The following is a 26,246-nucleotide window of genomic DNA, read 5'->3' as shown; positions in this document are numbered from 1 at the left end:
AGAGTTAATGTTTCTGGTCAAGTGACCCTTCCTCAGAAACATTCACAGTTCTTTTGGCTTGCTGATCACCCAACCTCCCTTTTGGGTCCCTCTGTGATCTGAGGTTGTAAACAATTTTCTCTGTGTTGTCCCTCTCACCTTTAAATCTGCTATTAATGCCAGTCTTCTGCAAAGCAAGATCTTTCATCCTTAAATCCTTGCAAACTACTGATTCATCTCCAACAGCCCTTTTTCTTTGAAGTCCTTCCAGACATTTTCAGCTCCCAAATCCTTTTCCAACCCTCTTGAAATTCCATGCTTGAATTCTTCAGTCCAGTTTGAGACACCATCCATGCCCCCCACCTCCTCCATGACTTTCGATTCCCCGGCCCCCAAAACCTCACCTTCACCACGGACATCCAGTCCCTCTACATTGTATCCCACGTGAAGAAAGCCTAAAAGCCCTCAGTTTCTTCCTCTCCCACCAACCCAATCAGTCCCCCTCCAACAACACTCTCGATTAGTGGAACTAGTCCTCACCCTTAACAACTTCTCCTTTGAATCCTCCCACTTTCTTCACACCAGGTGGGTGGCTATGGATATCCTCCTGGGTCCCTGCTATGCTTGCCCCTACATGGAACAGTCCATCTTCCACAGCTACACCAGCATCCTCCCCCAACTTTTCCTCTGCTACTACCTTGTGCTCCCATGAGGAGGTTGAACAGTTCATCCACCATATAAACACCTTCCACCCGACCTCATTCACGTGGTCCATCTCCAGCACCTCCCTCCCCTTCCTGGACCTCTCAGTCTCCGGAAACTGACTCAACACCAACATCCAATGCAAATCCACCAATTCCCACAGCTCCCTTGACTAGACCTCCTCCCACCCACCCCTCATGTTCCCTTCCTCCTAGTTCCTCCATCTCCACCATATCTGCTCACAGGATGCATGAATCTACTCTACTTCATGGGCCTAATGTTCCCCTCCCCTATGAGAAACAGTGCCCTCAATCGTATCTCCTCCATTTCCTGCGCCTCAAACCCCTCCAGTGCATCATCCTCTGTCACTTTTGCCATCTCCGGTCAGATCCCACCACCAGGAATATATTTCTCTTCCCACACATCTCTGCATTCCGTAGTCACTGCTCCCTCTGCGACTCCCTCATTAGATTCACACTCCTCACCAACCCACCCTCCACAGCTGGCATCTTCCCTTGCTGCCATAATAGGTGTAAAACCTGCAGCCACACATCCCTCCTCACTTTTGTCCAAGGCCCCAAAGGGTCATTCCAAATCCAACAGAAATTTCCTTGTGCATCCTCCGACCTCATTCATTGCATTCGGTGCTCTCAATCGTGGTCTCCTCTGCATCAGCGAGACCGAGCACAAATTCGCAGAACAGTTCAGGGAAAACCAACTGACCTCACCTTCCTGTGGCCAACCATTTCAACACCCTCTCCCACTCCCATGAGGATGTGTCTATCCTGAGCGTCCTCACAAGGCCACCCACAAACTGGAGCAGGAACGCCTCATCTTCTGTCTTGGGACCCGACAACGACACAGTATGAACATCAAAGTCACTAGTTCCCATACCTCCCTTGCCCTCACCCCATCCCAGATCCAACCCTCCAACTCAGCACTGCCACCTTGACCTGACATGCCTGTCCATCTTCCTTCCCACCTACCCGCTCCACCCTTCTCACCGATCTATCACCATTACCTTCACCCACCTGTTGCCATCCTATCTTTCTCCTCACCCCACCCCACACTTTCCCTCCTTTTATCCCTCAGCCCTCTTCCCCCTTTCCAGTCCTAAAGAAGGGTCTTACCCAAAATGTCAGCCCCTTGCTCCTCGGATGCTGCCTGACCTGCCATTGCCAATCTCCTTCAGTCAGGTTTCCATCACAGAACAGAGAACTCTTCTCAAAGTCACACAAGATTTCCTGTCTGAGTGTGGTAAAAATAAGCTTTTTCCTTTCCATTATCCTTGCTTTCTCTGCAGCATTTGATATGGTTGACCACATCATCCCTCTCCAGTGCTTCTGTACGATTGTCCTTCCAGTCAGGGCTTATACTTTCCAAGTTCCATGTCAGATTATAGCCATAGAATAACTTATCATGGCTTTTCTTTCTGATCCTGGACTACTACATCTGGTGCTCATGAAGGATTGACCCCTGACCCTTAAGCATCATCCAAAACACACAACTCAGTTTTCGCACACGTGCTGTCATCAACCAGCTCTACCTTACGGTCACCTCTCTCAATTCCTCCACTCTATTTAAATTATGAGATTTCTTGAGTGATAATCCAGTGCAGATGAGCAGAAATTTCCTCATGAAGTATTGGAAAGACCAAAACCATTCCCTTCAAACCCGGATGATGAGTGATGCTCTCTATCTACTGACTCTATTTCTTTCCCTGGCAGTCTCTCAGTTTACAAGTTTTCCTTCTGATTTCCTCTCTGTTTGCATCTTCATTCTGTCTTTTGTCTCCCCACCTGCTATCAGCAGGAACCTTCATGCCTTTCCAGACTTGACAATTCTCATGCAATCTTGGTCGACCACCCTATCCTTTTGTGAACTTGAGGTTATACAAAACTCTGCTGCCCCTGTCTTCACTTGCACTCCATCCAGCTCCCTTTTAGTCCTGACTTACCAACGCACATTGAGCCATTGTTGAGCAACCCCATGTTCTTAAAATGTAATTCCTGTTTTCAAATCCCTCCATGGCCCTGTCTCTCCCTCTCCCTAAAAACTCCACCAGCTACACAACCCTCAAAGATATCTGTGCTCCTCTAACCCTGGTCTCCTAGGCATCACCATGTTGAATCATTCCCCCATTAATGGCCACATTCAACTGCCTGGGACCTAAACTCTGGAATTCTCTCCCTGAAACTTTCCATCTCACTCTTGTTCTTTGAAATGGTGCTTATAATTTACCTTTAACAATGTATTGTTATCATCTTTGTTTAAAGCCATTGCTTTAGAATGGTCCTGTAGAGCACCTTGGCAGATATTGTGTTGGAAGCTTTATATAAATGCAAAATGCTGAAAGCACCAAGTGTCTGATGGGGAGGCTCCATCTCAGCACTGTACATTCCCTGGCTATGTTAATGGAAAAAGACCATTTCCTTTTCCCAAATGGGACTAAAATAGATCCTCCAAATGTATCACTTCATTTATCCCCCTCCTTCAGTCACTCAGAGCCACACGCTGACCTTTAATGGGGAGCTGGAATCTGGTAGTGTTGCTCTTGGGTCAGTCAGCAGCAGGAGGGGAATCGGTAACACATGTGAATGATAGCAGTCCTAACTATCTCTGCATTGTGCAGCTCTCCCCATGCACACTCTTTCAAAGGTAAATCCAAATACATTGGAAACTTGATTCAAAGTGAATTTGTATAATAATGACCATAGATGGAGGAATGACAGCTGTGAAATAGAATAAAGAAATCCATATATTACTGGATTGAAAAATGATAAATCATTATAGACGTTTATATTGGTAAAGAGTAAAGTCAGTAATATGTTTCAGGTTTCAGAACAATATGTAGTACTCCCATTCTCCCAAGCTCTGGCCTGCTAGTCTCTCTTGTGCAACAGCAACCAAATTTAGCGTACAAATTGGTCAGAGCCAAAGTCAACATTTTCTTCCCTTTAAAATGTTTCTGACTACATATGTTGTACACTGTCTGCATGATTATTACAATGTTCAGCACTGTCACATTGCTAGATGCTGTCGACTTTACTGTTCCCTGTGTGCGGATAATATGCATTGGTCCCAACCATTGTGTGTGCCACATTACATACCATTTATGTTGCTGTATGCTGGCCAATTTGTTTACATCTGGCCATGTTATTATAGGATGCCTAATATATCCACTTACCAGATTGCTATCCCTAGTCATCCTTTATACACCAACCAGACCTATAATTACAGATTTCCTGCATCACTTTTATCAATGTTACCATCACTGTGTATCTAAATCCCTGGTCAGAATGCCCTACAATAGCCACATTACCCTGCAGTGACCATGTTACTTAGCTGTGATTGCATTACTGTAGACCAGTCATGTTTCTTTCCAGTGGTCACATTGCTTACATTTTGTTTACTTCTACACAAGTACCCTCCTCGTTTATTTGATAAATGTAGTTAGTTGCAGGTTTTTAGTCTCTTGCGTGTCTGTGCCAATATCTACAGAAGTAAACAGAGGTAGCACATGGCCTACTCCTAACCCCTCATGTGCCTTATATTTATACTGGGGTAAGATTACGTTCTCATGGTGCAGGATAAGCTTACTGCCTTGTACTAGTATCCAAAGTGTCTATTACTCCATCTAGAATTCATTATTCAATTTTGGTTTATGCAAAGAGAGATTTTAAATTTGTGTATTAACATAATTTTTGTTTGTTATTTACACCAATAAAGTTTCTCCTTTGATTTTTCATTTGTCACCTTGTTTAAAATGGATTACGGTAAGTGCATTGCAATGTAACTTGTGTGTTGACAATGTAATGAGAGTGGAGCCTTGTGTTGAGAATGTGATATAAAAACAGGCCTGTGATTCTCTACATTCTAACATGGCAGCAGTGTGTTTCCAAGGGTAGATTGCAGAGAGCTTCAGTCGAAGGGGAAAGCCAGCCTATTGCACAGTGTGCACGATTCATGTCCTGTTCAGTATGAGTGTCAAATGAATTGTTTTTGTTACAGCTGACATCGCAAGAAATATGGGCGCCAAAACAGTGATTGCCATTGATGTGGGCAGCAGGGATGAAGCTGAGCTGAGTAACTATGGAGACAGCCTTTCGGGATGGTGGCTGCTTTGGAAACGCCTCAATCCGTGGGCAGAGAAAGTTAAAGTAGGAAACTTGGCAGAAAAGTCTGTCTTTCAGTCGGTTACATGGTGTACTTTTTGTAAAGGAATTGGGGATGGCTAGCTGCCACAGTGAGAAGGAATCTGGAAAGTGATTTAGTTTCTTCTGGCTGTCCCGCAGCTCCTAACTCAGGGAAGCAATTAAACATGCATTCTGAGGGCCCTTCGGAGAGCAATTCCACTCCCCTTGCCACCACCAGTGCTGTCCCAGCTCCATTAAATAGCTGGAGTCATATCCACACAGTCACTAAACTAAACTACACTGTATATCCATCTGTCCATAAGAGCAGAAGTCCATTGAATCTGCTTTGCCATTCAATGAGATCATGGCTGATCTGATAATATTTAGCTCCACTTTCCCACCTTTTCCCTACATCTCCTATTCCCTTAATGATTAAAAAAAGCTACCTTAGTCTTGAATATATTGAAAGACTCAGTTTCAACCGCCCTCTGTGTTCAAGCATTCCACTGATTCACTCCCCTCTCAGAGAAGAAATTCCTCCTCAGCTCTGTCTTTAATAGGTTACCCCTTATTCTGAGATTCTGCCCTCTGGTCCTAGACTCTCCCATCACCTACCCTGTAAAATTGCCTGAGAACCTTGTGTATTTCTGCAAGGCCTCCTGTTATTCTTCCCAACCCCAATGAGTAACTGACCTCTCCTCATTAGAAAATCCCTCTATACCCGGAATGAGTCTAGTAAACCTTTTATCAGCTACCTCCAATTCCAATGTATCTTTTCTAAGAAAAGGGACCAAAGGTATGTTCCCAGCATTGGTCTGACTAGTGTACTTTTAGCAAGATCTCCCTACTTTTAAACTCTTTGAAATAAATCATTAAGTGACAGTCCCACTCGCTGCCTAACAATAGAAGTACATCACCAGGACTAAGATTAAACCATTTTTATTTGTAGTTTTCCCATAGTTCCTTGTGCAGTGCTTCATTGTGTTGTGACAGTGCAGTCGGGTGATATTTGTCCCATTTAGTGCTAACACCTATATTGAGAGCTTGATGTTGGTGCTGGGTTGGTATAGAATGTCGGGGGCTTTACTTTTCGAGCTTTGCTATTTCTTGGCATTCCTTTGCATGCTTTCACTTTACTTTTGGAGCTCAGCTCTGTGACAGTTCCCAAAACGTTTCTGAATTGCCTTCTCATTTGTCCTTTCTTGCATCCTCTCACTCACTCGGACACCTCTATGTATCTCACTCTGGCCTGAGTCTTTGTGTGTCTCTCCAAGCCCTACCTTGCGCACATTCTTTCTCGTACAGAACTGAGCTACAGTGGAGCAGGTGTGAGTGTGAATGCTGTCACACAACATGCTTTGGATTGCAGGAGCTCTCGCCAACACTGGCATGATTTAATATTTCTACTCATGAGTAATGAGTCATGAATGGAGAGGTTAAATAGGCACCTTGGCAGCATGTACTAAGTGCACTGCATTCCCACCAGTTCATTAGCTGGCTCTGTTTGCCAAACCTACAACACATGCATCAGGGATTATGACCAGATCTGGCATCCAGTCATGTGTTAAAGAAATGTCGCTCGTTGTTAAGTGCATCTTGTTACTAGTTTATTTTGCTCGGGTGAGTTGGTGAAGAGGAGAGAAGAACCTCGCAACCTCATTATTAAAAACAGAACATTGCTAATGTTTCTTGTCCTGTTCATTCTCATCGTGATCCACTAAGGGTCGGCGCCCCTGCCTGATGTACAAGGATAGGGGAAGAAGAGACTGGATCGCTGAGTTGTAGAGAGGGACCCTGCCTTGGGGTATCAAGGGAGCTGTGGGAGATTGGTGTCCCAGGCATTTTGAGAAATAGTGGGATGTTTGAGAACTGCAGTAATGAACTGCAATGCTAGAATTTCTGCCTGTGTTCTGTATTACTGATTAAAGAATGAAAGTGTGTATTGAATGAATGAACAATGCCATTTCAATGTTAATGGCTCAAATTGCAGTCCTACCTACCTCTGTGCACTTACTAATTCTCTCTTGCTTTCTATTTCCCCTTGTTTTCACACACTGTCTCTGTCATGCTTCTCTATTTGCTGTCATCATATTATACAACACGCATTTCAGCGCTAGTGGAAGTATTCCTGCAAATGTCATGGAGAGATTGGAGCTTCACTTTGGGAATGGGCACTGGTGTGCATGTCTTACATGATGGTGTTTGCAACTCTCATGTAATGCACTATTGAATGTCTGATATGTTCCAGGTGCCAGATATGGCAGAAATTCAGTCTCGACTGGCTTATGTCTCCTGTGTTCGGCAGCTGGAGCTGGTAAAGAGCAGTACGTACTGTGAATACATCCGGCCACCTATTGACAGGTTCAAAACCATGGACTTTGGCAAGTTTGATGAAATTTATGTAAGTGAACATCTCGTGGCATTAGCTTTCAGAGAGTAGTAGAGCAAGATGGAGGCCATTCAGCCCGATGTGTGTGAACTAGCTCTATAGGTGTGTTATAAAATTACAGGCTGATTAAAATAACTACTGTTACATTGCCTGCTCCCAGTGCTTGGTTCCCTCGCTCTCTGCACACCTTTTGACCTTTATAGAGAAATGCCACTGTTTCACAGGATTCCTGTTCCTGTTGTGTTGTTCAGTGTTTAGATCGAGGCCACATGGGAATGGCCGACTAGAAGAGCCATCTCCAGGGACTTTCAACCAGCACAATGTCAGCTGACTGCATTGACTGAGCAGCTTTCATTGTCCCTGCTGAATTCTGAGCCTGTTAAACCTGTAGCACATACTCAGCCCACAAACTAAGGTCAAACGCTCAGTGATGTTTCCCCGGAATGGCAGAGCCTGCCATTGACAGGCACCCAAACAGAATAAAAGTGCCTGCTACTCTGGATTCATCAGCTAAAATCTGCTATCAGTTGATATACAGAAGGACTTGCATTTGCGTTGTATGTTTTGTGACTTCAGAATATCCAAAAGTTAATGATATATTTTTGAAAGTGAAGATGCCATTGCATGAAATATTTTTCTTTTCTCTTACTGTTTATATTATTCTTTTCCTGAATGTGGTGTCTCTGACTGGGCCAATGTTTAGTCTCCTTCCTGGATAGTGATGAAGGATGTTGTAGGTTACAGAGAGGCATAGATAAGCTGCAGAGCTGGGCTGAGAGGCGACAAATGGAGTTTAATGCGGACAAGTGTGAGGTGATTCACTTTGGTCGCAGTAACTGGAATGCAAAGTACTGGGATAATGGTAAGATTCTTGGGAGTATAGATGAGCAGAGAGATCTTGGTGTCCAGGTACACAGATCCTTGAAAGTTGCCACCCAGGTTTACAGGGTTGTTAAGAAGGCACACAGTGTTTTAGCTTTTATTAATAGAGGGATCGAGTTCCGGAACCATGAGGTTATGCTGCAGGTGTACTAAAATTCTAGTGCGGCCGCACTTGGAGAATTGTGTACAGTTCTGGTCACCGCATTATAAGAAGGGTGTGGAAGCTTTGGAAAGCGTGCAGAGGAGATTTACTAGGATGTTGCCTGGTATGGAGGGAAGGTCTTACGAGGAAAGGCTGAGGGCCTTGAGGCTGTTTTCATTGGAGAGAAGAAGGTTGAGGGGTGACTTAATGGAGACATATAAGATAATCAGAGGGTTAGATAGGGTGGACAGGGAGAGCCTTTTTCCAAGTATGGTGATGGTGAGCACAAGGGGGCATAGCTTTAAATTGAGGGGTGATAGATATAGGACAGATGTCAGAGGTAGTTTCTTTACTCAGAGAGTAGTAAGGGTATGGAATGCTTTGCCTGCAACGGTAGTAGATTCACCAACTTTAAGTACATTTGAGTGGTCATTGGATAGGCATATGGACATATATGGAATAGTGTAGGTGGGATGGGCTTCAGATTGGTATGACGGGTCGGCGCAACATCGAAGGCTGAAGGACCTGTGCTGCGCTGTAATGTTCTGTGTTCCCTTGTGAAGATAGTGGTGAGCTCCTTCTTGAACCACCACAGTCCATGAGTTGTTGGTAGACCCACAATGTCATCAGGGAGGAATTACCAGGATTTTGACCCTGAAGGAATAACAATATATTTCAGTGAAGGAGAGACAGTAGTAAAGTGTAATGTCACTGGACTAATAATTCAGAGGTGCAGGCTGATGCTGTGGGGATGTGGCTTCAAATACGATCTTCCCCCACCCCCCCAACATCAGCTGATAACATTTACCTTTAAATTGCTGCTGTGCATCTTGTGGGTGGTGTATTTTGTTGTCAGTGATGAAAGGAGTGCATTTTGAACATTGTGGGGTGCCAGTCAAACGGGCTGCTTTATCCTGGATTGTGCTGAGCTTGAGTGTTGTTGGTGCTGAACTCGTCCAGGCAAACGAGGAGTATTCCATCACACTCCTGAGTTGTGCCTTGTGGATGATGGACAGGCGCTGGGGAGATGGGTACATTGCTGGAAATAGAGTTCCCAGCCTCTAACCTGCTTTTGTTTTCATATGGTTGATCTAGTTCAGGTTTTGGTCAGGAGTCACTATCGAGGAGGTGGGCAGTGGGGGAATTCAGTGCTAGATAATTGTATGCCGTTGGGAGGTTCTCTCATGTTGAAGAAGGTGCTGGCACTTATGTGGCACAAATGTTACTTATCACTTATTGGCGCAAGTCATTGGCATGACTTTTCCAGGGGCTTCACGTGGTCAGCTATGTTGGTCAATAAAACAAGGAGTTAGAGCTCTTCTTTGAGGAGCTGAGGTTCCCCGTAATTGGAATCTCTCCTCAGTTCACGACAGGTCTCTGTGCATCACCGCTGCTGACCCCAAAGTCCATGCTTGCACATGGAGACAGGAATCTATTCCTCAGTGATTGTGTTGTTGTGTTTGTTGGCATTGTCCTCCCCTTACTCACTCCCTGACTGCCCACAGAATGTTGGATACCAGTACGGGAAGGTGGTGTTCGGTAGCTGGAGCAGGGGTGACATTATTGACAAGATGCTGAAGGATAGAAAATCAGTCGACTATTATGAAATCAAGAAGAAGAACGTGAGTAACAGTTTCCAGTTTCTAATCTAGTCCGTGTTTAAAACCAACAGCCCCTTGAAGCACAGGTAAAAGAATTAATTACTTAATTAAAGTCTCCACTTTCCTGCTCACAGTATATTAGGCCCACCATGTTCACTCACTGGGCCACAACCGACCATCTATATTTACACACCAAGCCTCTTCTTAAAATGTCCGTTTTTGCCATAAATGATGTTGCTGCCGCAAGTGCCACTCGTCTCCAGTGGCAATGGGCAGACTGAGCAGATTGACTCCACCAGGAGGAAGTGAGCATTGCAAATGCTGGAGATCAGAGTCGACGGTGCAGTGCTGGAAAAGTACAGCAGGTCAGGCAGCTTCCGAGGTGCAGGAAAATCAACGTTTCAGGCAAGAGCCCTTCATCAGGTGATGATGTCCACTATCAGTCTCAGGGATTGGACTGTGTTTAGATATTCACTGCAGGAAGGGGATGTGAGAGGGCGTGGGTATGTACTCAGCTGGCCACAGTCTCTCCATCGGGTCTGATTGTGTTTTACTCTGTGCCTGTCCCCACTTAAAGGAGAAACAGCCGCAGAATCAGTATATGTTGTACTCTTTCCTTGCTCTGATGATAGACCTATTGCCTGTATCAGTTAGAGTATCTGCTGTCTGTTAGTTTGAGTGTGTGTGTAAGTGTAAGTATGAGTAATTTCATTTTCATGTTTCTATATTTAATTGTATGTATATAACTCGGAATCTCGGTCAGTGCATCCCCCTCCTTAAGTAAAAGAGACTTGCATCCCTTAAGAATGTTCTGTTTCCCTTTCTTGTGACAGTAATGAATGCGTGCTGTTGGTCAGTTATGGCACCTTGAGCATTCTTGTTTTTAATCCCAATATCTTTGATGGCTGAACCTTGAGATGTCAAGGTTTGAAACTATTCCCTTTCCAAACAGTTCCTCCTACACGTCCCCAGTGCTCCCTTTCTCCCCCCTCCCCCCACCACCATTATCACTATTTTGCTCTCGTGCTTCTTTGTCAACACATTCCTCATGAAGCACATTGGAATGTTTGACTGTGTAAACACTCTCTAAACTAGAACTGAACAGGTTAAATCTGACGGGACTTTGTACATACAGTTTGTCCTCGAAGCTGTTTGCACGCCAATAGAAGGTTTGTGCCAAGTGTTTGACTCTGTTCAGAGGCTGCTTTATTGCATGACATCTTCTCTTACAGGCCTTTATGTCCTCGAATGCTGTATTCACTGACCTCGCTGAGATTGTGTCTCGGATTGAGCCCCCAAAGAGCTACAATTTAGCAGACGGTAAGCTGACTGCTCTCAAGTACGTTCTCCTTAACTTTTTATTTATTCACCTCAAAATTCAACTGGAGACGAGTCATGAAGGGACAATGGAGTAATGGATTTGTTCATCAATTAAGACTCTCGAGAGTTAAATCTGTCCCATTTTGTAGACTGTTGAATAAAGCCTTTTTTTTTGTTAACCCTAACGTCAGTCAGCTGCCTGTGGATGGGAGGAGCTGCTGTGTCAGTATCTTGTTTGCTGCTGCTTTGTGGCTCCTCTCTGCAGTGCTGCCCAGATGATTAGCTGACCTGCTGCACGTTCACGTACAGCTGGATAGTGAGGTTGGGATTTTGTGGTGTGTAACTACGCTGTGGGTTTCAATGCTCAGGACTCTAGGTACCCAAACCGCTGCGTGCAGTGACCAGAGATTGTGAGCTCCAGTCCCACTGGGGCAATGGCACCAGACACCACAAAGACTGTGAATGCTGCGGTACACTTAGAATAGCTCACTGGGTCAGTCCAGATCCTTGTGATGACAATCCACTGCTCCCTCCGTTATTGACTTCAGTCCCATATGATGCAATTGACTCTTAATCTCTTCTGATAGCCCCTATTACCTTGGAAATTGGAAATAAGTGCAGCTTTGCCAGTATTGACCCCACTGCAGTCTGTAGTTAAGGCAGCTGTAGTACCGGTGCTGGCCACTGACACGGCTGTTGTGATTTCCATGGGTGTACTTGCACTTTCTCTGACAGTCCTGTGAACTGAGCAGTTCACATTCGACAAAAAAGCTGCTGTGTGCTTCATTTTGCTTTACGAAGCAGAAATGCCTGTAAGCTTCTCAGTTTCACACTTCCAGATCAGGGGTTCTCAAAGCAAGTATCAGGACCCCAGGTCAGGTTGTGATCTACTGTGGCAGTGACCTCCTCCACCAATTCCACTTCTTCATCCTCCCCCCACCCCCATGCACTCTCATAGATCGTTTCCTTGTTCTCCAAACCCTCAGGCCAACTGCTGGCTGAGGGCTCACAACAAGTTTTGATCTTTGAGGTGATGTTATGGTGGGTAAAGGTTTGGGATGCATTGTTCTCAGTGGTTAAGTTGTGCCCTCTCTGGTTGAGGTTTCACCTCCAGCCCCCCCATCATTTGCCTGATAAGTCAATCCGTCAACGTAAAGTGAGTTGAATTTTCATTCGCTGCCAGACGTGAATCAGTCCTTTTCTCCCCGTGGACCCAACATTGTTACAGCAAAGCATTCAAACCAATTGGGGTTGGGGGGGTTGCTGGTGAGGTAGAAAAATAAAAAAGAATTCATTTTCTTTTCATATCCTGCTTTTTGTCTTTGGCTTGCTCCCATCAGTGTCGTGGAGGTTAATCTTGAATTCCTAAAAAGTTTAGGCTACCCCCTAATGGTTGGAAACCTTAACTTTATAACAGCAACTGTTTGAAAGTTGGAAACAAAAAAGTCATCGTGGAAGCAGCATGGAAGCAGACCCTTCGGTCCAACCAGTCTATGCTGACCATAATCCCAAACTGAGCTAGTCCCACTTGCCTGCCATGGCCCGGATTGCTCCAGACCTTTCCTATTCATGTACTTATCTCAAAATCTTCTAAACGTTGTACCTGTACCTGCATCCACCACTTCCACTGGAAGTTCATTCCACACACTGTGTAAAAAAAAAAGTTGCCCCTCATGTCCTTTTTAAATCTTTGTCCTTTCACTTTAAAAATATGACTCCCTTTCTTGAACTCTCCTACCTTAGGAAAAGACCTCTCCATTCACCTTACCTCATGATTTTATACTGCTCTCTACCTCCTACTCTCCAGTGAAACAGGTTCCAGCCCTATCCAGCCTCTCCTTATAACTTAAACTCTTCAGTCCCAGCAATGCCCTGGTAAATCTTTTCTGAACCCTCTCCGTGGGCGGCACGGTGGTACAGTGGTTAGCACTGCTGCCTCACAGCGCCAGAGACCCGGGTTCAGTTCCCGCCTCAGGCGACTGACTGTGTGGAGTTTGCACATTCTCCCCGTGTCTGCGTGGGTTTCCTCCGGGTGCTCCGGTTTCCTCCCACAGTCCAAAGATGTGCAGGTCAGGTGAATTGGCCATGCTAAATTGCCAGTAGTGTTAGGTTAGGGGTATGGGTGGGTTGCGCTTCGGCCGGTCAGTGTGGACCTGTTGGGCCGAAGGGCCTGTTTCCACACTGTAAATAATCTAATCTAATCTAATCTAAAAACACCCTCCCTATAGCAGGGTGACCAGAACTGGGCACTGTACTCCAGAAGAGGCCTCACCAATGTCCTGTACAACCTCAACATGACGTTCCAACTCCTGTACCCCAAGGTCTGAGCAATGAAGGCAAGCATGCTAAACACCACCTTGTGGGCGGCACGGTGGCACAATGGTTAGCACTGCTGCCTCACAGCGCCTGAGACCCGGGTTCAATTCCCACCTCAGGCGACTGACTGTGTGGAGTTTGCACGTTTTCCCCGTGTCTGCGTGGGTTTCCTCCGGGTGCTCCAGTTTCCTCCCACAGTCCAAAGATGTGCAGGTCAGGTGAATTGCCCGTAGTGTTAGGTAAGGGTAAATGTAGGGGTATGGGTGGGTTGCGCTTCGGCAGGTCAGTGTGGACTTGTTGGGCCGAAGGGCCTGTTTCCACACTGTAATGTAATGTAATCTAATCTAATCTTAACCACCTTGTCTCCATGTGACTGTGAATGTTTGAAGGTGAACTGGCCTTAGGCCTCATCAATCCAGTGTCACTATAGCTGTACTGTCTGGGCCTGATTGTACTGTCAGCTATTCCCATTGAAACATCATAGAAGGACTGCACAAGCATGAACAAAGTGACTAATAGATCCAGTAACTCCCCTGCACTCAGAATGCCAGTGTTGGTTCCATTATTTCTGAGTAACACTTGGCATGTAAGTGGTCTCGTTATCTGTATCTACCAGTACCGTTTGGAGCAGGACCATTCTCAGTTTGACCTAGCAATAAAAGCAACCTCCTCTATACCTTCATGAGTGTGCAAGATGACAGCCAGCAGAAACCATTTAGCATTTGGGTACAAACTTTGTGGCAACAATTTTATCAAAACTCCACATTACAAAAAGAAAATACAAAGGGTGCCACAAAAAAGTGTACAAGGTTGTTGCCAGAACAGGGTGGGTTTCTTTTAAAAATTTAGCGCATTGGACATAGATTCAAACTTAGAATAACATAGCACAGGAACAGGCCCTTCAGCCCATGATGTTATGTTGAATGTGACACCAAATTAAACTAATCCCTTCTGTCTGCCCTTGGTCTGTATCCCTCCATTCCTTCCATATTCATGTGCTTGTCAAAAGTCCCTTATTTGCTCCTGTCCTATCTGCCTCCACACCAACCCTGGCAGCATGTTCCACAATCCCCATTCTCTGTGTAAACAAACTTGCCCCTCACATCCCCTTTGAACTTGCCCCGTCTCACCCTAAATGTCTGTCCCCTAGTTTTCGATGTTTCACCTCTGGGGAAAAGGATTCTGACCATCAACCCTATCTATGCGTCTCATAATTTTATGGATTTCTGTCAAGTCTCCCCTCAGCCTCTGCTGCTCCAGAGAAAACCTGAGTTTTTCTAGCCTCTCCTAGCTCATGCCCTCTATTCCAGGCAGCAACCTAGCAAGCCTCTTCTGTAGCCTCTCCAAAGCCTCCACATCCTTCCTGTTATGTGACAACCAGAATTGAATGCAGTATTTGAAGTGTGGCTGAACCAAAGTCTTATAAAACTGCAAGCTGACATCCTGATTCTTGTAATCAGTTCCCAGACTAACAAAGGCAAGCAATGCCATACACATTCTTTACCACCCTATCTATCTGCACAGGCACTTTCAGGGAGCTATGGACTTGAACCCCAGGATCACTTTGTATGTCAATGCTATTCAAGCTCCTGCCATTAGCTGTGTCATTTTCCTTCCAAAGTTCAATATTAAGGAAAAGTGCAGCCCCTCCCACTTTCCTGGATTAAACTCCATTTGCCATTTCTTCACACGTATCTGTAACTGATCTACATTCTGCTATCAAAAGCGAAAATGCTGGAAAATCTCAGCAGGTCTGGCAGCATTTGTAAGGAGAGAAAAGAGCCGATGTTTCGAATCTAACTGACCCTTTGTCAAACGTCAGCTCTTTTCTCTCCTTAAGATGCTGCCCGACCTGCTGAGATTTTCCAGTATTTTCTCTTTTGGTTTCAGATTTCAGCATCTGCAGTAATTTGCTTACATCCTGCTATATTCTTTGACAATCTTCTACGCTATCCACAAATCCACCGATCTTTGTATTATCTGCAAACTTACTAACCCACCCTTCTACATTTTCATCCAATTCATTGAAAAATATCGCAAGCAGCAGAGGTCCCAGTAGGGATCCCTGTGGTACACCACTAGTTGTGGACCTCCAGCCAGAGAAACACCCTTCCACCACTGCCTACTGCCTTCTGCCTTCTGTCTTCTATGTGCAAGCCAATTTGAAATCCACGTGGCCAAGTCACCGTGGATCCCATGCATCTTAATATTCTGGATGAGCCTACCATATGAGGGACCTTGTCAAAAGCTTTACTAAAATCCATGGAGACAACATCCACTGCTCCACCCTCATCGATAGCCTTTTTCACCTCGGAAAATTCAATCAATTTTCTAAGTCATGACTCGACCTGCAGAAAACCATGCTGACTGTCCCTAATTAGGCTATGCTTTTCCAAATGCACCTAAGTTCTATCCCTAAGAATTCTCTCCGATAGCTTCTCAACCATCGATGTGAGACTTATCGGTCTATCGTTTCTTGGATTATCCCTATTTCCCTTCTTGAACAGAAAAACAATATCATCATCTCACCAGTCCTTGGGGACCTCTCCAGTGGCTAATGAGGATACAAACATTTTAGTCAAGGCCCCAGCAATCTCCTCTCTTGCTTCTCCCCATAACTTGAGGTAGATGCCATTGGGCCTTGGGGATGTATCCCTCTTAATGCTGTTCAAGAGACCCAACACCATTTCTTTGTTGATCTCAGAATGCCCTGGCATATTAGCATGCTGCACACAAATCTCATTATCCTCCCTATCTTTCTCCTGGGTGAATACTGACTCGTTAATGGACCTTATTGGTGAGGCCAATGTTTATTGCCCCTTCCTAATCACCCTGAGGGCAGATAAGATTCTGTGAGACTGGAGTCACATGTTGACCAGGTTGGGTACGGATGCCAGATTTTCTTCCCAGAATGACATTGAGGAATCGGGTGAACTTTTGTGACAATTGACTGAACTAGCTTTTTAAAACTGAATTCCTATTTCACCAGCTGCCATGGTGCTGTCTGGGAGGAGTGAAAACAATGAAAGGGCTGAGGGATTTCCTGATTCAGGCCTTCAAAGTCACTAGAGAGTTTGACTGGATCACACAGAGGACATTTTTCCACGTGTGAATTAGATTCAATAACATCTGCCCTGCCAAGCTCCTCTGTGATCAGCTCACCATTGCCTTGGGCCTGTTAATGTGGATTCACCCCTAATCAATTCAAACTGCAATTCAGGAGATACCACTGCTTACCCCCAGAGAGTGGTTAGAATGTGGAGCTCAGTGCCAGTTGAACGAGTTGAGGCGAATTGTAAGAGAAGATGGAGAAGCAAATGAGAGAGAATTCAGGTCGGTGAGTGTTAGGAAGGCTGTCTGGAGCATTGGCAGTACTCGAGCTGCAAGACAGCTTCTTTCTTTGAACCTGAAATGGGGAGCAGTGATAAATTTTGAACATGCTTTGTGTTTTCTCCATAGCAGAAGAATCTGACTATCTCACTGAATATGAGGATGAAGTGATGGATGCAGTGAGAGATGAGGAGCAAGATGAGATTGAGGAGCTTGAAGACCAGGAGGATCCAGGAACCAACCACTCAGCTGCTGAGTGGACTCAGGAATCTGCTTTTGAAATGGTGAGTGAATTGCCACTTGTACAGAGTTTCTCATCTCCTTACATATTAATTATGGATTGGATAGCTGCAGGAAAGTCCATTCTCACAACTTTAACCATCCAGTGAAGGGTTGCAGTTCAAATAGCACCACTAGCCTATTCAACCCTTCAAGCTATTCAGTTTTAGCTGATAGATACTTCAGCTTTATACTTTTCTGGGATATGGTTATTACTGGTAAGATCTTGTCCATTCCAGTTGGAGTCATAGAGTCAGAGCTTTTATATTAGATTAGATTAGATTCCCTACAGTGTGGAAACAGGCCCTTCGGCCCCAACCAGTCCACACCGACCCTCCGAAGAGCAACCCACCCAGACCCATTTCCCTTTGACTAATGTACCTAACATTATAGGCAATTTAGCCTGGCCAATGCACCCTAACCTGCACATCTTTGTGATTGTGGGAGGAAACCGGAGCACCCGAAGGAAACTCACGAAGACATAGGGAAAACGTGCAAACTCCACACAGAGAGTCACCCGAGGCTGGAATCGAACCTGGGATCCTGGTGCTGTGAGGCAGCAGTGCTAACCACTGAGCCACTGTGCCCGCCCCTCTTTCTGTTCTGGAAAGGGGCCCTTAATCCCATCAACATCTGTTCGAAGCCAGTTTTCCAACTCTTGGTCCATGGTCTTGTGTGCTCTGGTATTTCGAGTGCTCTTCTAAATAGCTCTTAAATGTTTTGAGTGTTCCTTCCTGTACCACTCTTTTAGGCAGTGAGTTTCAGATACCTACCACTCTCTGGGTGAAAAAAAATTTCCTCAAATACCCCTCTAAACCTGTCTGCCCTGTCTATGCCTCTTTGAGCTTTTCACATCTTGAGCAGATCATCTCCTTGGCCTTTTCTGTGAGATGTAAACACTACGCCTACCAGGGCTGCTTTGCTCCAGCCCAGGCAACATCCTGGTGAACCTCTCTCTGGTGAAATCATTTCCTTCCTGTTACGTGGTAACCAGATGTCTTCAAGCTGTGGTCTAGCTAATGTTGCACAAATTTCCATCAGAACCTCCTTGCTTGTGTGTTTCATGCCTCAGCTAATGCAGGCAAGGATCCACATGTTGTCCCTCTGTGCTGCCTTCACGGATCAGTGGACATGTACATCAGGATCTCTCTGAACCTCTAAAGTCAGCCTTGTGAGTCCCCTGTCAGGATTAAATTCTATTTGTCACTGTTCAGTCCATCTGACCAGCCCATTTATATAATTCTAAAGCTTTCCTCCTCAGTATTTCCCATACCACCAAGTTATGTGTCATTTGACAGATCAATCTGACTGATCATGCCTCCTACACTCATGGCTAGATTATTAATGTACATAATAAACAGTAAAGGATCCAGCACCTGATCCTGTGTTAAGCCACTGGACGCAGACTTTCAATCACACTAATACTCTTCAAACACCCTCCTGCCGCACAGAACACTACTGAGGAAGGTGAGGGCCCATGGGGTCAGAGGCAAGGTGCTAGCATGGAGAGAAGTTTGGCTGTGTGGCAGAAAGCAGGGAGTGGGAATGAAAGGATCCTTCTCAGGATGGCAGACGGTAACAAGTGGTGTTCCGCAAGGGTCAGTGTTGGTCACTATATACATTAATAATCTGGATGAAGGCACTGAGGGCATTCTGGCTAAGTTTGCAGATGGTACTAAGATAGATGAGGGGCGGGTAGTATTGAGGAGATGAGAAGGCCTGCAGAAAGATTTGAACAGGTTAGGAGAGTGAGCAAAGAACATAGAACATAGAACAATACAGCACAGAACAGGCCCTTCGGCCCACGATGTTGTGCCGAACTTCTATCCTAGATTAAGCACCCATCCATGTACCTATCCAAATGCCGCTTAAAGGTCGCCAATGATTCTGACTCTACCACTCCCACGGGCAGCGCATTCCATGCCCCCACCACTCTCTGGGTAAAGAACCCACCCCTGACATCTCCCCTATACCTTCCACCCTTCACCTTAAATTTATGTCCCCTTGTAACACTCTGTTGTACCCGGGGGAAAAGTTTCTGACTGTCTACTCTATCTATTCCTCTGATCATCTTATAAACCTCTATCAAGTCACCCCTCATCCTTCGCCGTTCCAACGAGAAAAGGCCGAGAACTCTCAACCTATCCTCGTACGACCTACTCTCCATTCCAGGCAACATCCTGGTAAATCTTCTCTGCACCCTCTCCAAAGCTTCCACATCTTTCCTAAAGTGAGGCGACCAGAACTGCACACAGTACTCCAACTGTGGCCTAACCAAAGTCCTGTACAGCTGCAACATCACTTCACGACTCTTGAATTCAATCCCTCTGCTAATGAACGATAATACTCCATAGGCCTTCTTACAAACTCTATCCACCTGAGTGGCAACCTTCAAAGATCTATGTACATAGACCCCAAGATCCCTCTGTTCCTCCACCTGACTAAGAACCCTACCATTAACCCTGTATTCCGCATTCTTATTTGTCCTTCCAAAATGGACAACCTCACACTTGGCAGGGTTGAACTCCATCTGCCACTCCTCAGCCCAGCTCTGCATCATATCTAAGTCCCTCTGCAGCCGACAACAGCCCTCCTCACTGTCCACAGCTCCACCTATCTTTGTATCATCTGCAAATTTACTGACCCACCCTTCGACTCCCTCATCTAAGTCATTAATAAAAATTACAAACAGCAGAGGACCCAGAACTGATCCCTGCGGAACTCCACTTGTAACTGGGCTCCATGCTGAATATTTACCATCCACCACCACTCTCTGACTTCGACCGGTTAACCAGTTTTCTATGCAATTGGCCAAATTTCCCTCTATCCCATGCCTCCTGACTTTCCGCATAAGCCTACCATGGGGAACCTTATCAAATGCCTTACTAAAATCCATGTACACTACATCCACTGCTCTACCCTCATCCACATGCTTGGTCACCTCCTCAAAGAATTCAATCAGACTTGTAAGGCAAGACCTACCCTTCACAAATCCGTGCTGGCTGTCCCTAATCAAGCAGTGTCTTTCCAGATACTCGTAAATCCTATCCCTCAGTACCCTTTCCATTACTTTGCCTACCACAGAAGTAAGACTAACTGGCCTGTAATTCCCGGGGTTATCCCTATTCCCTTTTTTGAACAGGGGCACAACATTCGCTACTCTCCAGTCCCCTGGTACCACCCCCGTTGACAGTGAAGACGAGAAGATCATTGCCAACGGTACTGCAATTTCCTCTCTTGCTTCCCACATAATCCTAGGATATATCCCGTCAGGCCCGGGGGACTTGTCTATCCTCAAGTTGTTCAAAATGTCCAACACATCTTCCTTCCTAACAGGTATCTCTTCTAGCTTATCAGTCCGTTTCACACTCTCCTCTTCAACAATACGGTCCCTCTCGTTCGTAAATACTGAAGAGAAGTACTTGTTCAAGACCTCTCCTATCTCTTCCGACTCAATACACAGTCTCCCACCACTGTTCTTGATCGGACCTACCCTCGTTCTCGTCATTCTCAGGTTTCTCACATACGCATAGAATGCCTTGGGGTTATCCTTGATCCTATCCGCCAAGGATTTTTCATGCCCTCTCTTAGCTCTCCTAATCCCTTTCTTCAGGTCCCTTCTGGCTATCCTGTATCCCTCCACTGCTCTGTCTGAACCCTGTTTCCTCAACCTTATGTAAGCCTCCTTCTTCCTCTTTACTAGACATTCAACCTCCCTCGTCAACCAAGGCTCCCTCACACGACCATTTCTTTCCTGCCTGATCGGTACATACAAATCAAGGACACGTCGTATCTGCTCCTTGAAAAAGTTCCACATTTCCAGGACATCCTTCCCTGACAGCCTATGCTCCCAACGTATGCTCCTCAAATCCTGTCTTACAGCATCGTAATTTCCCTTCCCCCAATTGTAAAAACTTCCTTGTTGTGCGCACCTATCTCTTTCCATAACCAAGGTGAAAGTCACAGAATTGTGGTCACCATCACCAAAATGTTCACCCACTAACAAGCCCACCACTTGTCCTGGTTCATTACCGAGTACCAAATCCAATATGGCCTCCCCTCTGGTTGGACAATCTACATACTGCATTAGAAAAGCTTCCTGGACACACTGCACAAACACCGCCCCATCCAATCTACTTGATCTAAAGAGCTTCCAATCAATATTTGGGAAGTTGAAGTCGCCCATGACTACGACCCTGTGGCTTCTGCACCTTTCCAAAATCTGTTTCCCAATCTGTTTCTCCACATCTCTGCTGCTATTGGGGGGCCTATAATAAACACCCAACAAGGTGACTGCACCTTTCCTATTTCTGACTTCAGCCCATACTACCTCCAGAGGCAGATCCCCCTCAAACTTCCTTTCTGCAGCCGTTATACCATTTCTAATTAGCAATGCCACCCCCCCTCCTTTTTTACCACCCTCCCTAATCTTACTGAAACATCTGTAACCAGGAACCTCCAACAGCCATTCCTGTCCCTCATCTATCCATGTTTCCGTGATGGCCACAACATCGTAGTCCCAGGTACCGATCCACGCCTTAAGTTCACCCACCTTATTTCGGATACTCCTTGCATTGAAGTATACGCACTTGAGCCCATCTCTGTGTCCGCAAGTAGTCCCTGTCAGTGCTACCTTCTCCACAGCCTTCCCACAGTCTTGGACATCCTGACACACAGCTAGCTTACTTGCTGGACTACAAGTCCGGATCCCATCCCCCTGCCAAATTAGTTTAAACCCCCCCCGAAGAGTGCTAGCAAACCTACCCCCCAGGATATTGGTGCCCTTCTGGTTCAGGTGCAACCCGTCCTGTTTATACAGGTCCCACCTTCCCCAGAATGCAGTCCAATTGTCCAAATATCTGAAGCCCTCCCTCCTACACCATCCTTGCAGCCACGTGTTCAACTGCACTCTCTCCCTATTCTTTGCCTCTCTGTCACGTGGCACCGGCAACAACCCAGAGATGACGACTCTGTCTGTCCTAGCTTTTAGCTTCCAGCCTAACTCCTTGAGCTCTTGAATGACCTCCCCACCCCTCTTCCTACCTATGTCGTTGGTGCCAATGTGTACCACGACTTCTGGCTGCACAACCTCCCCCTTAAGGATTCTGAAGACACGGTCCGAGACGTCTCGGACCCTAGCACCCGGGAGGCAACAAACCAGCCGAGAGTCTCGCCCATGTCCACAGAACCGCCTGTCCGTCCCTCTAACTAGAGAGTCCCCTATAACTAGCGCTCTCCTCTTCTCCCCCTTTCCCTTCTGAATCTCAGAGCCACAGACCCCTTCACTGCAGCTTACACCTGCAAGGCTGTCCCCCCCAACAGTTTCCAAAGCTGTATACTTATTTTTTAGGGGAACGACCACAGGGGAACCCTGCACTGCCTGTTTCTTCCCCTTCCCACCTCTAACTGTTACCCAGCTACCTCTGTTCTCCGGCGTAACTATGTCCCTGTAGCTTCTATCGATCACCCTCTCAGCCTCTCGAATAATCCTCAGCTCATCCAGCTCCAGTTCCAGTTCCCTAACTCGTTCGGTGAGGATCAGGATCTGACTGCATTTCCTGCACACGAAGTCGGCAGGAGTATTGGTGGTCACCCCTACCTCAAACATCCTGCAGGAGGAACATTCCACCGCCTGCGCTGCCATGACTGTACACTGTCTCCAAAAACAAGAACACTGAGTCAATAACCTGTGGACTTTAAAGTTAGGTTAGAGGAGGCCCTACGAAAGTAGGACCTGGGGTCTAGAACACACCCACTCAAATACTAATCACTTACCTTCCCGCCCAGCTATGCGCTCCAACCTCACTTCCGCTGCCCGCTACAGGTAAGTAATTTTGAAACAAACTGTCTTACCTTAGCGGTAGTCTCCCGGGTTTGTTTTTCCTCGGCCGCTGCTCCCACTCAAATGACCGTTGGTGATTAAAGGGTGAGTATTTATACTCACCGTTCTCCTTCCCGGCTGCCCCTCTGTTTGCCGTCACTTCCTCTGCTGCTCCCGCTCTTTTTGTGAAGAGAGAGAAAAAAAAACACCGCTGCCCGCTACAGGTAAGTAATTTCGAAACAAACTGTCTTACCTTAGCTGTAGTCTCTCGGGTTCGTTTTTCCTCGGCACATGAAGTGGCACATGAATACAAGGTAGGAAAGTTTGATGTCAGGCACTTGGGGAGGAGGAATAGAAGCATGGACTATTTTCTAAATGGGGAGAAAATCCCAAAATCTGAAGTGCAGAGGGTCTTGGGGAGTCCTAGTCCAGGTTTTTCTGAATGTAAACTTGCAGGTTGAGTCAGTAATTAGGAAGGCAAATACAGTGCTGTCATTCATCTCGAGAGGACTAGAATGTAAAAACAGGGATGTATGTCTTGAGGCTCTGTAACGGTTTGGTCAGACCACAGTTTGAGTATTGTGAGCAGTTTTGAGCCCCATATCTCAGGAAGGATGTACTGGCCCTGGAGCAGGTCCAGAGGAAGTTCAAGGGAATGATCCTAGGAATGAAAGGCTTAACATGTGAGGAATGTTTGAGCACTCTGGGACTACACTCGATGGAGTTTAGAAGGATGAGGGGGGATCTGATTGAAACTTACAGAATACTGAATGGCCTGGACAGAGTGGACATAAAGAAGATGTTTCTATTGGTAGGAGAGGTGAGGACCTGAGGGTACAGCCTTAGAGTAAAGGGAAGGCCCTTTAGAACAGAGATAAGGAGAAACTTCTTCAGCCAGAGAGTGGGGAATCTATGGGATTCATTGCCACTGGAGGCTGTGGAGACCGGGTCATTGAATATACTTAAAACAGAGATAGATAAATTTGTGATTGCCAAGGGGATTAAAGGGAGAAAGTGGAAAAATCAGATTAAAAACCAATCAGCCATGATCAAATGGTGGAGCAGACTCGATGGGTCGAATGCCTAATTTCTGTTTCTTTGTCTATGGTCTTCAATCATCACTGTCTACTTCCTGACAATTTTGACACATTACCCTGGATCCCATAGGCTCTCAGCTTCTTAGCTGGTCTGCCACGTGAGACCTTGTCAAAAGCGTGACAGAAGTCCTTGCAATTCCTGTTGAGATGAGAGGCATTGTTGGCCATTTCAGAGCGCGTTTAAGAATCACCCTCATTGCAAATAGGCCTCGGGTCATGAAAATCCCAGGTAAAAACAAGGACTGCAGATGCTGGAAACCAGAGTCTAGGTTAGAGTGGTGCTGGAAAAGCACAGCAGGTCAAGCAGCATCCGAGGAGCAGGAAAATCGACGTTTTGGGCAAAAGCCCTTCATCAGGAATAGAGGCAGAGTGCCTGCAGAGTGGAGAGACAAATGAGAGAGGGGTGGGTGTGGGGAGATAGTAGCATAGAGTACAATAGGTGAATGGGGGTGGGGATGGAGGTGATAGGTCAGGGAGGAGGGTGGAGTGGATAGGTGGAAAGGAAGATAGGTAGGTAGGACAGGATACAGACCAGGTAAGGAGGACAGATTTGCTTCCCTAAAGGACAGTAGTGAACCAGATAATTGTTATAAAAACAACTTTAAATTCAAGGTGTGGGAGAAGATTTGTAGCTCGGGTGCTCGTTGTTGTGGTTCTGTTGGCCGAGCTGGGAATTTGTGTTGCAGACATTTCGTCCCCTGTCTAGGTGACATCCTCAGTGCTTGGGAGCCTCTTGTGAAGCACTTCTGTGATCTTTCCTCTGGCATTTGTAATGGTTTGAATCTGCTGCTTCCGGTTGTCAGTTCCAGCTGTCCGCTGCAGTGGTCGGTATATAGGGTCCAGGTCGATGTGCTTCTTGATTGAATCTGTCGATGAGTGCCAAGCCTCTAGGAATTCCCTGGCTGTTCTCTGTTTGGCCAAACAGTTATTGTGCATGATATCTCGCTGTTTTAGTTATACAGTCGGATCAAGTTGCTGATCAGTTTTGATCAGTCTTTAATTTCCACCTCCCAATATGCACAGAAGCATCGGGACTTGTCCTGTGACAGTGCTACGAAACATTTGTCTTTTACCATGACTTGCAGCTAGACATGACCAGTTACTGCTGCTGTGCTGCAGAAACCAAGTTTCACCCCACCAGCGGCAGAATTAAGCCCCTCTGTGCACAGCATACTGTGAGTACTGACGTATCACAATGCCCCAGGTGCAACACTTGCTGCTTTTTAAACTAAGGAAAAAAATTAAGACACTCTTTGTTTGAGACAACTGATCCAAGTTCCACTGATGAAAGCAAGACTGGAATATTGTGGTATCGCACCCAGCGTAAACTAATGAGGCAGTCCTGAATGACACAGATTAAAGACTATTGTGAGGTAACTAAAGAACATCTTCAAATTGTATTCACTGTTAGCGTTGTCCGAGTAATGCATTCTTCACCACGTGGGGTTTAATTAAGCAGCAACATTACTTTAGGGGACGTGAATCAGTCTATGAAATGTGGGAACATAAAGATTTGTTAATGTGATTAGAATAAGGTGGGTGAACTTAAGGCGTGGATCGGTACCTGGGACTACGATGTTGTGGCCATCACGGAAACATGGATAGAAGAGGGACAGGAATGGTTGTTGGAGGTTCCTGGTTACAGATGTTTCAGTAAGATTAGGGAGGGTGATAAAAAAGGAGGGGGGGGGGGTGGCATTGCTAATTAGAAATGGTATAACGGCTGCAGAAAGGAAATTTGAGGGGGATCTGCCTCTGGAGGTAGTATGGGCTGAAGTCAGAAATAGGAAAGGTGCAGTCACCTTGTTGGGTGTTTACTATAGGCCCCCCAATAGCAGCAGAGATGTGGAGAAACAGATTGGGAAACAGATTCTGGAAAGGTGCAGAAGCCACAGGGTCGTAGTCATGGGCGACTTCAACTTCCCAAATATTGATTGGAAGCTCTTTAGATCAAGTAGATTGGATGAGGCGGTGTTTGTGCAGTGTGTCCAGGAAGCTTTTCTAATTCAGTATGTAGATTGTCCAACCAGAGGGGAGGCCATATTGGATTTGGTACTCGGAAATGAACCGGGACAAGTGATGGGCTTGTTAGTGGGTGAACATTTTGGTGATGGTGACCACAATTCTGTGACTTTCACCTTGGTTATGGAGAGAGGTAGGTGCGCACAACAAGGTAGATTTTACAATTGGGGAAGGGAAATTACGATGTTGTAAGACAGGATTTGAGGAGCATAAGTTGGGAGAACAGGCTG

At 45.9% G+C, this 26,246-nt stretch overlaps 1 protein-coding gene across 9 annotated transcripts in view; it reads left to right on the top strand.

The window, feature by feature from the left end:
• pnpla6 (patatin-like phospholipase domain containing 6) overlaps window positions 1–26,246 on the top strand; it is a 224,021-nt gene that overhangs the window by 188,339 nt on the left and 9,436 nt on the right. For 6 of the 9 annotated variants that reach the window (XM_072564051.1, XM_072564054.1, XM_072564048.1 and 3 more), the window contains 5 exons: window positions 4,693–4,841; window positions 7,066–7,218; window positions 9,736–9,852; window positions 11,064–11,151; window positions 16,927–17,081. In XM_072564051.1, coding sequence (XP_072420152.1) covers window positions 4,693–4,841; window positions 7,066–7,218; window positions 9,736–9,852; window positions 11,064–11,151; window positions 16,927–17,081 — 662 coding nt within the window. The remainder of the gene's footprint in view (window positions 1–4,692; window positions 4,842–7,065; window positions 7,219–9,735; window positions 9,853–11,063; window positions 11,152–16,926; window positions 17,082–26,246) is intronic. The other 3 variants (XM_072564052.1, XM_072564050.1, XM_072564049.1) reach the window with 1 other exon arrangement.

The sequence above is a fragment of the Chiloscyllium punctatum genome, chromosome 46 (genome assembly GCF_047496795.1).
Source record: "Chiloscyllium punctatum isolate Juve2018m chromosome 46, sChiPun1.3, whole genome shotgun sequence".
NCBI lineage: Eukaryota > Metazoa > Chordata > Chondrichthyes > Orectolobiformes > Hemiscylliidae > Chiloscyllium > Chiloscyllium punctatum.
The sequence above is the reverse complement of the archived record's forward strand: the minus strand, read 5'-3'. Positions and strand labels throughout refer to the sequence as shown.